The following is a 13,234-nucleotide window of genomic DNA, read 5'->3' on the forward strand; positions in this document are numbered from 1 at the left end:
ACACTATTTTGACATACTGAAGCTCATGTGAATATATAGAATATAAATATTTATATTTATTCAATAGAAATATTATCTTAGCCGATTGCATTTAGTTGAAACTAACACGCAATTAAGTGTCCAAAAACATTACATTTAGTTAGTTTGGATGTTGTTTGAAAGGATGTTATTTCTGTACCACTTTATTTTTCGTTATTATTATTATTATTATTATTTTTAATTAAGATTTTTTTTTACAAGGGTATTGATATCATTCTTTGAATAAAAAGTGTTCTTTTTAAAAGATCTCTCTTTAAAAGCTATGAACTATTGCAGAAAATATTTGTAGTATCAGTATTTAGTATTAATATTAGTGCACACCTCAACGATTTGTGTCCCATTAAAACAAACCCATTTAAACTGATATAAAACAAAATAAAAACAAAATGAAAAAGTTCTAAAACTATAATAACTGTGCTCAATACACATTCGTATTCCAGTGTTACCCAACTAAAGACAAAGCAAGACTGAGGTAGAAGTGTGCATTTATGAGCATTATTATTATTATCTGTACTCTGTGTTTGTTTACATCAGCTGTTATAAATGCACAGTGACCCTTTTTTGTCGATCCTCTCTCCAGCTGCAGCACCTGTGGTTCCAGAGCTGAGCAGTGACATAGACACCAGTAATTTCGATGAGATAGAGGAAGATAAAGGAGAAGTAGAGACCTTTCCCATATCCAAAGCCTTTGTTGGCAATCAGCTGCCATTTGTGGGGTTCACCTACTTTAAAGAAGACCAGTAAGACCAGATTTCTTTTTTTTTCACTTTTGCACAATAAACCATTTCTTGATCCAGCATTGGATCTGTACTTGTTGTCCTGATGCAAAACCAGTTGATAACTACCGTCACAGATTACCTGATGCGTTTTTCTGTAGGTTGTTGAATGCTGTTAACAGTTCAGCAATGAAAGATCACCCAGCATCCAATACAGAGGTATGACACCGATACACTCCCACCTTCATCAGGTTATACATTTATTTTAACTGTGTTATGCTCTGTAGAGACTGGATTAACATCATAAAGTAGTCCCTGGTGGTTAGAGACTTAATATGAGACTTAAACTTAAAATGATTAGTGCTTCTTGCAGAATTGGTTCTAACATTTAATTGTTTCTATTTTTATTGCCCACAGGACAATTTAGCAGTAAGTATTCACTTTCTGTCTGCTTAATATATATAGGTCTTGTTAGGTAATTCATACAGTTACAGTAAATTGCTTTATTTTCCACTCAGCTCCAGAAGAAACTTCACTCTCTAGAAGAGCAGCTCAACAATGAAATGCAGGCCAAAGATGAGCTGGAGCAAAAATACAGAAGCAACAGTAGCCGCCTAGAGAAGATCACCAAAGAGCTTGATGAAGAAGTGAGTGGATGTTTCATCTCTGAGATCTCAGCAATTTGTGTGCAGGAATATGCAGTTATCTTACCACATGTGTTTATAGATAAATAGCAGAAAAGGATTGGAGACGACTCTGAGACAGTTGGAGAGAGAGAAAGCTCTCCTACAGCACAAGAACGTAGAGAGTCACCGCAGGGCAGAGAGTGAAGCGGACCGCAAACGCTGCCTGGAGAATGAAGTGAACAGTCTGAAGGATCAGCTGGATGAAATGAAGAAGAAAAACCAGAACTCGCACATCTCCAATGAGAAGAACATCCACCTGCAGAAACAGGTTTGTGGGTTAAAGGGAAAAAAAGATATTGATTCAATAATTATATATATAATTGTTCAAACAAATGGGGGTTAGTAAGTTTTCTTTTTTGTAAGAAGTTAATGCTTTCATTCAGCAAGGATGCATTAAATTGATCAAAAGTGCCTGTAACGATAAATTATTATGTGATATACAAAATATGTAAAAAACAAAAATGGTATTTGAACTTTGTTCACATAGAATCCTGAAAAAATTTGTGATGATGTGACACTGAAGACTGGAATAATGGAAACTGAAAAAAGCCAAGGAATAACTTACATTGTAAAATACACAAGATAGTTTTTTAAATATTAAAATAGAATTTTTAAACTGTAATTAATATAATATATAAAATAAATATTTATTTATCATTAGTTTAGAGGTTTAGAAATTAATCATTTGTGTGTATATTTTATACTTGTGACATTTTGTTGCATAGTCTTGATGCTTAATACAGCATCTGTTAAAAGCATCATTCATTTACTTAAAAATAGAGTTCCCAGAATTTCAGTCTTCCTGGAGCGACACGTGGCTGTGTGTTTTTCTCATGTGTGATCAAGTAACGGAGTGATCCTAGAAACATAGCGTCATGTCCTCATTATAAACTCTCTCTTTCTCTCTCTGACAGCTGGATGAGGCAAATGCGTTACTGCGGGCAGAAACTGATGCTGCTGCGCGGCTGCGTAAAACTCAAACCGAGAGCTCAAAACAGCTGCAGCAGCTGGAGGCTCACGTGAGAGAACTGCAGGACAAATGCTGCATGCTAGAGAACAGCAAACTCACGCTAGAGAGAGACAACATCAGCCTGCAGGCCGCGCTGGACACAGAGAAACGAGAGCAAACCCAGGGCTCTGAGACCATCTCTGATCTACAGGGTAAGTGCATATCCTCTGTTTTGAATGTGTGTGTTCATTTCACACTCAACCATATTCACCCACATTCCACCTCTTGTCCTCAGCACGCATCTCTGGTTTGGAGGAGGAAGTGAAACAGGTGAGACAGGCACTATCTAAAGCTGAGACGGAGAAGAGACAACTTCAGGAGAAGCTTACAGATCTGGAAAAGGTAAACAAGTCGTTCTCATTTCCTCCTTCCTCGTTGAGACAGTTGTGACATCATTAAAGGCTACAGTTGTGGATTCAGTCGTCATTAATGCCTTCCCCGCACAGTGTTGATCCTTCCCAGCATTCCCTGCTGAATTAATGTTGTACACAAATGGCTATTAGAAAGCTACAGACTTGATTTACTGGGGTTTACTCTCTGTTAATTGCATTTTATGTCCAACTGCTCTTCTAATGTCCCTCCCCCTTGTTGTATGCCCCCAATAGGAGAAGAGCAATAACCAGATTGACATGACCTATAAGCTGAAGATGTTGCAGCAGGGGTTGGAGCAGGAGGAGGCGGCACACAAGGCCACAAAAGCTCGACTTGCCGACAAGAACAAAATCCGCGAGTCCATCGAAGGAGCAAAATCTGAAGCTGTGAAGGGTATTTAAAGAAATGAAAGATCCATTGAAATATTTCCTATTGAAACAGGAAGTCTGACAGTTCAGTTTACTTTGAAATGTGCAGTGGAGAGTACAGTGCTTTTGATTTAAGGGCTACATTGAAGGAGATTTGATTGAGGAATTGCTGGAATTGTTTTCTAAAACATTTAACAAAGATTTTATGGCTGGTTAACATGTCTGTCTGTGTATGTGTGTGTTTTCCCCTAGAGCTGGAACAGAAGCTGCAGGAGGAGCGTTCCTCTAAACTGCGTGTGGAGAACAGGGTGTTAGAACTGGAGAAGAAGAACTCCATGCTTGACTGCGACTATAAACAGTCACTGCAGAAACTAGATGAACTGCGACGACACAAGGAGAGACTCACAGAAGAGGTGTGTGGAGGATATCAATGTTTTCTGCTACCACTGCAGATGGCCAGTAAACTGATCAAATGTAATGGCTGTAAATGTCTCTTACTGGACATGAAACTGTATTTTTTATTTATTTATTTACACTTCTGTGAAAAAATTAATTGGGGTCATTTTTTAAATACTTTACGCAGGGGCAGGGATGCATTAAAATGATTAAAAGTGATGGCGATGATATTTATGGTGTTTCAAATAAATGCTGTTCTTTTGAACTTTTTATTCATCAAAGAGTCCTGAACAAAAGCATCATGGTTTCCACCAAACATATTAAGCAGAATATGTGTTTTCAATAGAAAGAGAAAACCGTTACATTTAAATTGTAATATTTCCCTATTTTACTGTAATTTTAGTCAAATTTATGCAGCCTCTGTGATAATAAAGTGACTTCTTTCAAAACCATTAAAAACCTTACTAGTTCTCAAACTTTTAAATAGCATTGTATCCGTTTATTTTGAACTATTATTATTTAAAGATAACTGTTTCTTTGTATTATAATGGAAAGTAGTTTTTACTTGTTTATTTTTGACATGCAGAGTCTTTCATTTCACTTGAAGCATGTTTATCATATATAACAAAAACTTGTTGTTTTTTTTCATCGCAATAAAAGTTGTTGCAACTCTCTCTCTCTCTCTCTCTCTCTCTAGGTGAAGAATCAGAGTCTGAAGATCGAGCAAGAGGTTCAGAAACGCACTTTGACTCAGAATGACCTGAAGGTCCAGAACCAGCAGCTTAGCACCCTGCGAACATCAGAGAAACAGCTCAAACAGGAGACAAACCACCTGTTGGAAATCAAACGTAGCCTGGAAAAACAAAATATGGAACTGCGCAAGTATGCAACACATGCATAAGATTTTCGTATTTATTACCTTTCTCACAAACACATAACTTAAGTTTGTGATTGAGAACCTCTTCTGTTTTTGCAAAAACATTGAAATGATACATATATTAGACAATTTTCTGTGATCCTAGGGAGCGTCAGGATTCTGATGGGCAGATGAAGGAGCTGCAGGATCAGTTGGAGGCAGAGCAGTATTTCTCTGTAAGAAGTCTAAACACTCTTTCCCTCCAGAAATAAAATAAACACTCAAAGGTCTAACATGACTGTGTGTGTGTGTGTGTAGACGCTGTACAAGACACAGGTGCGGGAGCTGAAGGAAGAGTGTGAGGAGAAAAATAAACTCTATAAAGACATGCAACAGAACCTACAGGAGCTGCAGGAGGAAAGGTAAGATCTTCATTCAATAACAAGCAGAAAAACCATAGCCTAGTATGCAAAAGGTGTTCAGTTTCATTATTAAAACTTAAATGACAAGATTTTAAAAAATACTATTACAATATATCATACCCATACCAGTTTGTTTATTTTCATTTTTTTTTACGTTGCAAGTGGAAGGTATGTATTGTTTACATGTTGGTTTAAATTCAGTATCCTGTACCTTTTTCTCAGGGATTCTCTTGCGGCTCAGTTGGAGATCACACTAACGAAAGCTGATTCGGAGCAGCTGGCGCGCTCCATTGCAGAAGAGCAGTATTCTGACCTGGAGAAGGAGAAGATCATGAAGGAGCTGGAGATCAAAGAGATGATGGCCAGACACAGACAGGAGCTCGCTGAAAAAGACACCACCATCACCTCCGTGAGTTACGCCACACTTCAGCTGTTAGCCACTGTTACAGAAATCACATTCAGATCTGCAATAGTCTTGAGGGCATTGGATGGAGTTGGGTTTAATTGTCCCATCCTTCCACAGTTAGAGGAAGCTAATCGCACATTGACGAATGATGTGGCAAACCTGGCCAATGAGAAGGAAGAACTCAACAACAAGCTAAAGGAAACACAGGACTGTAAGTTACCCAGATCTTATATACTTTTTACTTCGTTTGATCATTTTAAAATAAAAATATTTAAAATTATTTTAAAATTAGTTTTTACTTAGATTTGTTTACGCAAGTTTCCAGCTGAATAACAGGTTTCACAGGGGCTGAATCTGGCTTTTATGTGTCTCTGTGATGACTGAGAGAATTTTTAATTTTCAGACCTGCAGAATCTGAAAAATGAAGAGCAGTCCATCACTCAAGGGAAACTTGCCCTTGAGAAACAGCTTCAGTCGGAGAGAACTCTCAAAACACAGGTGCAATCCAATTGAGCTTGTTGATTTGTATTTACTGCCTCAGTTACTACTTTTTCTAAATTGTATTGGCTTTTTACTCTAGGCAGTGAACAAGCTGGCGGAGATCATGAACAGAAAGGAGGTCAGAGGTGGTGGAAGTCGCCGTGGAAATGATACGGACGTGAGGAGGAAGGAGAAAGAAAACAGGAAGTTGCAACTGGAGCTGCGTTCCGAGAAGGAGAAGCTCAACAGCACTATCATCAAATACCAGAGAGAAATCAACGACATGCAAGCGGTATGTCTGAAGAATGGCACACGTCTTGACATATAGCCAGAGTGCTTGTTTCTTACTCTTGTTTATTTCCTGCAGCAACTGGCAGACGAGTCTCAGGTGCGTATCGAGCTGCAGATGGCTCTGGACAGTAAAGACAGTGATATTGAGCAGCTGCGCGGCCTGTTGAACTCTCTTAACATCCAGTCGCTCGACTCTGCCAGTATGAGCAGCGGCCCGGACATGGACACTGACGAGTCACTATCAGGTACTATGAAGTCCTTTTCCAAACTTCTGTTAATTATGTTTTCCTTTTTCATAACTTTTCTTTTTAATTCACTTACCTTGTGTTTTTTTTCACATCGTTCCAAGTCACGCTTCTTTCTTTCTGCTTAGTTTTGGTCTGGTTCTCAGTTCAACTTTTGATCTTTCACCCTTCACCTCATTGCAGAGCCTGACCCTACAGGTGATCTGCATGGCTTTCAGTGCATGACCTTTTGACCTCTTAAGACTTGCGTGGACCTTATGCTTTCTCTTGACAGGCTTTTCTCTGATGTAGTTTTATAAAACTGCTCTGTTTTATTATACATGTCTTTCTCTGTGTGTTGTACAGAGACAAGACTGGAGGGTTGGCTTTCTTTACCAGTGAGGAACAACACCAAACGCTTCGGGTGGGAAAGGAAGGTATGTTTTGTATGTTTGAAACAAGTAGTTTGCTAAAGATGTTATGATGCTATGATGTTAAAAAAGTGCAATAGTATTAACATCAACATGACATTAAAATGGACCAGTCACTTAAGTAATCTGTGAAACATAAAAAAGTGTAACTTTTTGATAATATATTTATTTAATTTAGATCGATTTTTTATTAATTTATGGTATCATATGACATCATGGTGGATTAGTGATTATTTAGGCTAAATTAATGTGTACAGTTTTATCTTGAAGCAAAACGATTAACCTGTTAACTGTCACCCCATCCCGAAAACGGACGCCTACGTTGACTATACTATATTACAAACAAATCTAATCTAATCTTGACAAACTATATATCGTTGGAAAGGTCTAAGACTCCCAAATATATATTTTACCAATATTTTTTGTAAAAAATTATGTAGGAAAAGTAATAGATTAATTTATGAATTTATTTATAGTGCACCCTCAGAAATCTACATTAACTACGTAACTATTTAATCTACATTACGTAACTATTTAATAAACCTGTCCTATTTGAATTATGAATTCATGCGACCACATGACAAATACTAATTACCTGGACTAAACCTAAAACTAGGGCTGCACAATGAATCAAATTTCCAATCGGGTTTATGGATGCCACAATTACGTAATCGTTCAAAGTGGCAATTAATCATTCAAAATCCACTTATTTTATTTTGTACGCTTAAGATACGTTTTTTTCTTTCTACATGTCATCTTAAGAATTTTTTCCTTTTTTTTATTTAAAAAAAAAAAAAAGGCACCAATCCAATGTATATTTGACATTTGAGACTTAAAACTGTAGAAAAGCACTAAAGGTGTTTCAGTTAGTGTTTTCAGCTTGTTTATTTTCATATAAAAAATATGGCATGCAGTTGCATCAAAAAATGGTATAAACATAATTCAATGTAAATTGTGATAATCGTAATTAATAATCACAATTAACAAATTTGAGGGAATAATTGACAGTTATGATTTTTGTCATAATCGTTCAGCCCTACCTAAACCTCAAGTGACTTTGCAAACAGGAGCCAAAGCACAAGAGTTGAAGTGCTAGACACTTATACCCTTGCATTAGAAATTAGAAAGTCTTTTGTTTCTTTTCTCTCATCTAGTATGTTGTGGTGAGCAGCAAGAAGATTCTTTTCTACAACAGCGAGCAGGACAAAGAGCATTCCAATCCTTACATGGTTTTGGACATAGAGTGAGTGCTTAAACTCTTTAAATCCATTTGATTACACAAATATATTTTGTCCCAGTGTAAAAGAAAAATTGCCCTTTATCTTTTTGACTGACTTAAGTCATTTCTGTCATCTTGTCATTATCTTACTTTCTCTGGTATTTCCTTGACAGTAAACTTTTCCATGTGCGTTCGGTAACCCAGACGGACGTCTATCGTGCTGACGCCAAAGAGATCCCCAGAATATTCCAGGTATATTGGTACCACAGATAACACAGGCAGGGTATCAGGGAACTTGAAACCTGTAAAAGTTTATAAAATCATATTTGAATCCTAAGAAAAATGGCTGTAATCTAAGGACTCTTTCTCATCCGGTGGCTTTTCATTACTTCCCCCAGATCTTGTACGCTAATGAGGGTGAGAGCAAGAAAGAGCAAGAACTGGAACCTCTTCCTGGAGACAAGTCCAGCTACATTTGCCATAAGGGTCATGAGTTCATTCCCACCCTGTACCACTTCCCCACGAACTGTGAAGCCTGTACCAAGCCCCTGTGGAACATGTTCAAACCACCTCCAGCTCTCGAATGCAGACGATGCCACATCAAGTGCCACAAAGACCACATGGACAAGAAAGAGGAAGTCATCGCTCCCTGCAGAGGTGAGAAGGGACTCTCTTCTTTACTACCTTAATGAGTTAGAGAGAAAAAATAGGTTCACTTGCTCCAGGAAAACCCTAGGATATATTAAGAAATATTTTTTTCAATTGTAAAGTATTTATTCAAGTAGGATTTACTTTTAGATGGAGCAAAATACTATGAAATTGTGTGTGTGTATATATTCACTTTTTGTTCTCCTCCTCCGCTGTTCTTTTCTGCGTCTATCTCTAGTGAACTACGACGTGTCTACGGCCAAAAATCTGCTGCTGTTAGCATCGTCCCAGGAGGACCAGCAGAAATGGCTTAGTCGGCTCATGAAAAAGATCCCTAAAAAACCTCCAGCACCAGAAGCCCCTCACCGCTCCTCTCCCAGAGTTCCTGTTAAACTACCAAGCAGTCAATCCATGAGGAGACCCAGCCGACAAATACCCTCCAGCAAACCCAGGTGAGCACTAAGCCCTGACATGCCTTCTTTAATGCAAAATTCAGTTAATCATTTGGCTGTGTCCAGTTTTATCTTGTGTTTTCATGAGTTTACACTGTGCTAGTTCAAATACATTGCCCAGGTTGTTGACTCATCAGAGTCGGTCTCTAGAGAGGATTACATAAAGGCCTGGTTTTCATTCACAGATCCTTTCAGTCCAGTTTATTCAAAAATGAAAGCTGTCATCATTTACTCATTCTCAAGTTGTTGACTCACAATAAGTTTAGCAGAATGCCCAAACCGCTGTTTTACCTACAATACAAAAAAGAAAATCTGTAGAATTTTTACAAATGGAAAAAAGCTCTTTTGAAGTGGTTTTGCAATTACACGTATACACATGAATCTGTTTTTTTCTTTCTCTCTTTTTTCCTGAAAACCTTGATTTTATTCCCCACAGTGTAATTTCCGCTACATCTTAAATTGTGTATTATATAGAAGCCCATTTCCAACTCTGAATAAAAAAATTCAGAGCTTTTTTTTTTTCAATTCAGATTTTTTCTTCTTACAATTCTGACTTATAAATTCTGAAATAAACTCACAATTACGAGGATGAAGTCCATTTCTGAGGGGAAAAATAGACTGTTCTCAGAATGTCGAGTTTATAACTCGTGTTTATATGCGTGTTATAAAGGAAAAACTGAAACACAATTGTGAGGATTTTTTTGTTTTATTATTCCGTGGCAGAAACGGCCTTCCATATTATTATCATTTTGCTGTCAAGGTGACATTTTTTCGTACACTAAACAAAAATCTGTAGAATTTAATTTGAAACAATTGTCAGAAAATGTTATAAATTTCACAAGAAATCTCACATTTTTTGCAAAGAAACAAGTAACATATTGAATTTAAAAGAAAAAGTAAAAAGACTGAAATATTTTTTTCTGGAAAACATTACTTTAGTTGTCTTTGCTCAGTTTACTATTTCAAAGAATAATTTGCAGGTTCTTGGTCATGGTCTTTCATTTTTATAGAAAAAAATGAATCTTGGTTTACATTTGTAAAATATCTTTTTTGGTGCATGGAATAAATAGTCGTACGGGTTTGGAACAACATTAGAGTGAGTGAATGATGACAATTTACTGTTTTTCATTTTTGCGTGAACTGTCTCTTTACCATCTTGTTCTGTAATGTTTGATTCTAAGACGGCTGTTCATATAAATCAATGCAGAAGCGCTAGAAACGTGTTTAACACCGGTTACACACTAGAGTGCTACTCTATATGATACACAGGTCTGTGCACAACGTAAAGGAACCAACAGCATGTCCGGAGAAATCTGGCTTCATCTACCACAAGGGCCATGAGTTTATTCCTTTATTCTACCACTTTCCTGCCAACTGTGAGGCCTGTACCAAACCCCTGTGGAACATGTTCAAACCTCCTCTGGCCTTGGAGTGCCAGAGATGCCAGATCAAATGCCACAAAGAGCACATGGACAAGAAAGAGGAAAGTCTCAGACCCTGTGCTCCAGACCCGTTCAACCCCCAATTCAGCACGGGGTGAGAGGAGAACAAGGCCAACTTGGAAGTTTGAATGATGGATGTTTAGCTTTAGCATGCTTCAGTAACATCATTCAAGAGCTTTCACAGCTTAACTAGCAGAATAACACTTGACGGTCTTTGCTAATGGTGGCTAACTGGATATAAAGCTTAAACAGTGTTACGCTGGGCTACTTTTTGTAACTTGGGATGCAAGATAACAGCTTGGGCATTAACGAAGCACGTTTTGTCTTTTGTATCTAACTCAGGTTTTTAATTGTGATTAGTAACTAAATACTGAAAGTATACATCAGATGTCTCACAGAGAGGCCTGTGTCTTTAACTTGATTGCACATTTAGTACCAAACTCAAGATGCATACAGATGTACAGCCTTTACAGCTTCAGCAGACATTAAGCCGTGGCCAGTCTTATTTTTAAGGTTCAGCTTAGTTCTAGTAATTACCTCTTATGTGCCAAGTAGTCACCTAAGCTAACTTCCTCCAGACCTTCCCGAGACGGTCTGTAGTGAGGTTGGTGAAGGCTTGGCTCAATGCTTCATTCATTCTCCTCCACCTGCAGGCCTCTGGATTCTGAGCTTCAGGACTGGCACTGGGCTCTGGATGACGTGGATGATATAGATTATGACCATATGTTTAATTTCTGAGGAGCATGTGTAGGGTTCAAACAGGGTAACTACTTACATTGGGGCTCTGTTCCAAAACCTCCTAACCCACCTGCTTTGGCAGCATTTAGATTATTTGCTGTAATGTAATGCATAAGAGGGGGATCTTAACAGTCAGTCATTCTAGTAATTTGATATCATAAACGTTATTGAATGCTAAATGTAGAATAAATTAAGATATTTTTGATATACCCTCCCATAGACGGCAAGTGTCTTTACTCAATCAGGGTTACCCCGTCGCCATTTTGGAGATGATCCACTGAACAGACGCAATAAATGATAGGATACGCTGTTTACGGTTTACAAAGACGTGGTCTTATGGGTTTGGAACAACATGAGGGTAACTAATGACAGAATTTTCATTTCTGGGTGAACTGTCCCTTTAAAATAAAGGGTTACCATAAAATGATATTAAAGTGGTGTTAATTATTAACATAAATGTAATTTATTATTAAAAAGTGACAAAAACCAGTTGAATCCAATTGAAAATGATATTTTATCCAAGATTTGTATGTGTAGGCTATTGTATGTGTAAATATTTTTATGCTAACACTAAACTGCTCACTTGGTTTTGGAACAGAGTCATGCAGTGCCTATTTTTTTGTGTGCAGTGGGTTTCGTTTGCTTTTGAAGCTAATTTAAGCATGCGAGTGTGTTAACTCTGTGTGTGTGAAAGATTTGGCCAAAATGGGATATGGAGAATTTGCCATAATCCAAAAGAAGTTTCTGTACCGATTCTCATGAACACCCTCTGCCCTCCAATGCAAAGCTGAATTGTTTTTCCAATCTAATGAAGAAGAGGTTTGTTCAGAGAATTGGTATTTGGCCTGCTTGTGTTTCTTATTTGACCTTTGACCCTCTTGCCCTAGTCCCCCTCGACTGGACACTCCAAAGATGAGGCGAGGAGACTCCACCAACAACCTTCTGAACAAATGAGTCCGTTTGATTACCATGTTTACAAACTGTTTATCAAGAAGACATTTCAGCTGTACTGTAAAAGGAAAAAACTGGAAGAGAACGTGCATCAAAACAGTATTTTTATTTTTTAGGTCTGTTTTGTTCCCTTTTGCAATAAAAGTTTGAGACCTGTTGTGTGTTTGCAGGTGTGTTAATCCGCTTCTCTTGAGCTTGATGGCACGCTGTGGTGATTTTTTTTTTTAAATGACCAAAGGATTTTTCATTCCTCTTGGGTTGTGGTGAAACTAACTTTCTCTTTCTCCCTCATTCTCTAGTTAACCCTTTATTGGGATTCTGGTGCTGCTACATGGTGATTTGGGGTTCTTCCTGTCACACCAACAAAAGACCTTTGTCGTAACTTTTCGCACATTTTGGCAAATCCAAAAAAAGTGAGAGATGCACAAATATTGATGAAGGCTTTGCTGTCGTGGTATGGCTTTAATTCTCTGGGCATACGGTTGCTTCGACTTCAAGAGCACTACAGATCTACACAGAACTGAAGGGTCAGCGTCACACCAAACTTCTTACTCATTTGAGGCCAGAGTTGACCTGAACAATAAGACTGAACCGGCCACAGAATGTGGATGACAGCTGGGTCTGACCGCTGTCTTTAATGGCTAAGACAGTAGTGCAACACACACCACATAAACGGCTAGAAAACACTACATATGTTTCTCATTCCTTCATAAATGCAATGAAAGAAGTGTTTCTTCTTGTAGTGTTTTTAACTTTTACTCCACTGTGTCATCAAAGCTTGATTAAACCCTCTCTGATCATGAATGCATCCCATAATGCTCTCTTGGACACCTGTGCTGCTCACTCCCTAGTGTGAGTCGAATGTAATCGGAGGAGGAACCTTAATTAACGAGACATGATGGTATGATTAACAGAGATCAGCATCTAGATGTGAGCTTTACATGTGGCAGGAGTTTCTAGAATGTTTCCAGCAGTCAGTTTGTTGCCGGTCATCATATAAAGTTGATCATCAGCTGTTAAAAGTTGAAATTTTGGGTCCCATGCTACGGCTTGCGCCAAAAACTGATTCATTTTGCAAGCACATAACT

The 13,234-nt window shown here is 37.9% G+C and overlaps 1 protein-coding gene across 1 annotated transcript in view; it reads left to right on the top strand.

The window, feature by feature from the left end:
• Positions 1-12,303, top strand: part of LOC127970146 (rho-associated protein kinase 2-like) — a 48,320-nt gene extending 36,017 nt beyond the window's left edge. Inside the window, exons 9-31 of the mRNA XM_052572433.1 lie at positions 620-779; positions 917-974; positions 1,173-1,184; positions 1,274-1,402; positions 1,482-1,709; positions 2,356-2,602; positions 2,686-2,792; positions 3,056-3,215; positions 3,443-3,603; positions 4,284-4,468; positions 4,609-4,678; positions 4,761-4,864; positions 5,087-5,273; positions 5,388-5,481; positions 5,674-5,768; positions 5,851-6,042; positions 6,118-6,286; positions 6,632-6,702; positions 7,851-7,939; positions 8,089-8,167; positions 8,314-8,572; positions 8,802-9,015; positions 10,285-12,303. Coding sequence (XP_052428393.1) covers positions 620-779; positions 917-974; positions 1,173-1,184; positions 1,274-1,402; positions 1,482-1,709; positions 2,356-2,602; positions 2,686-2,792; positions 3,056-3,215; positions 3,443-3,603; positions 4,284-4,468; positions 4,609-4,678; positions 4,761-4,864; positions 5,087-5,273; positions 5,388-5,481; positions 5,674-5,768; positions 5,851-6,042; positions 6,118-6,286; positions 6,632-6,702; positions 7,851-7,939; positions 8,089-8,167; positions 8,314-8,572; positions 8,802-9,015; positions 10,285-10,555 — 3,341 coding nt within the window. The 3' untranslated portion in view covers positions 10,556-12,303. The remainder of the gene's footprint in view (positions 1-619; positions 780-916; positions 975-1,172; positions 1,185-1,273; positions 1,403-1,481; positions 1,710-2,355; positions 2,603-2,685; positions 2,793-3,055; positions 3,216-3,442; positions 3,604-4,283; positions 4,469-4,608; positions 4,679-4,760; positions 4,865-5,086; positions 5,274-5,387; positions 5,482-5,673; positions 5,769-5,850; positions 6,043-6,117; positions 6,287-6,631; positions 6,703-7,850; positions 7,940-8,088; positions 8,168-8,313; positions 8,573-8,801; positions 9,016-10,284) is intronic.
• The last annotated feature ends 931 nt before the right edge of the window (positions 12,304-13,234 follow it).

Source organism: Carassius gibelio, chromosome B13, assembly GCF_023724105.1.
Source record: "Carassius gibelio isolate Cgi1373 ecotype wild population from Czech Republic chromosome B13, carGib1.2-hapl.c, whole genome shotgun sequence".
Classification (NCBI taxonomy): Eukaryota; Metazoa; Chordata; class Actinopteri; order Cypriniformes; family Cyprinidae; genus Carassius; species Carassius gibelio.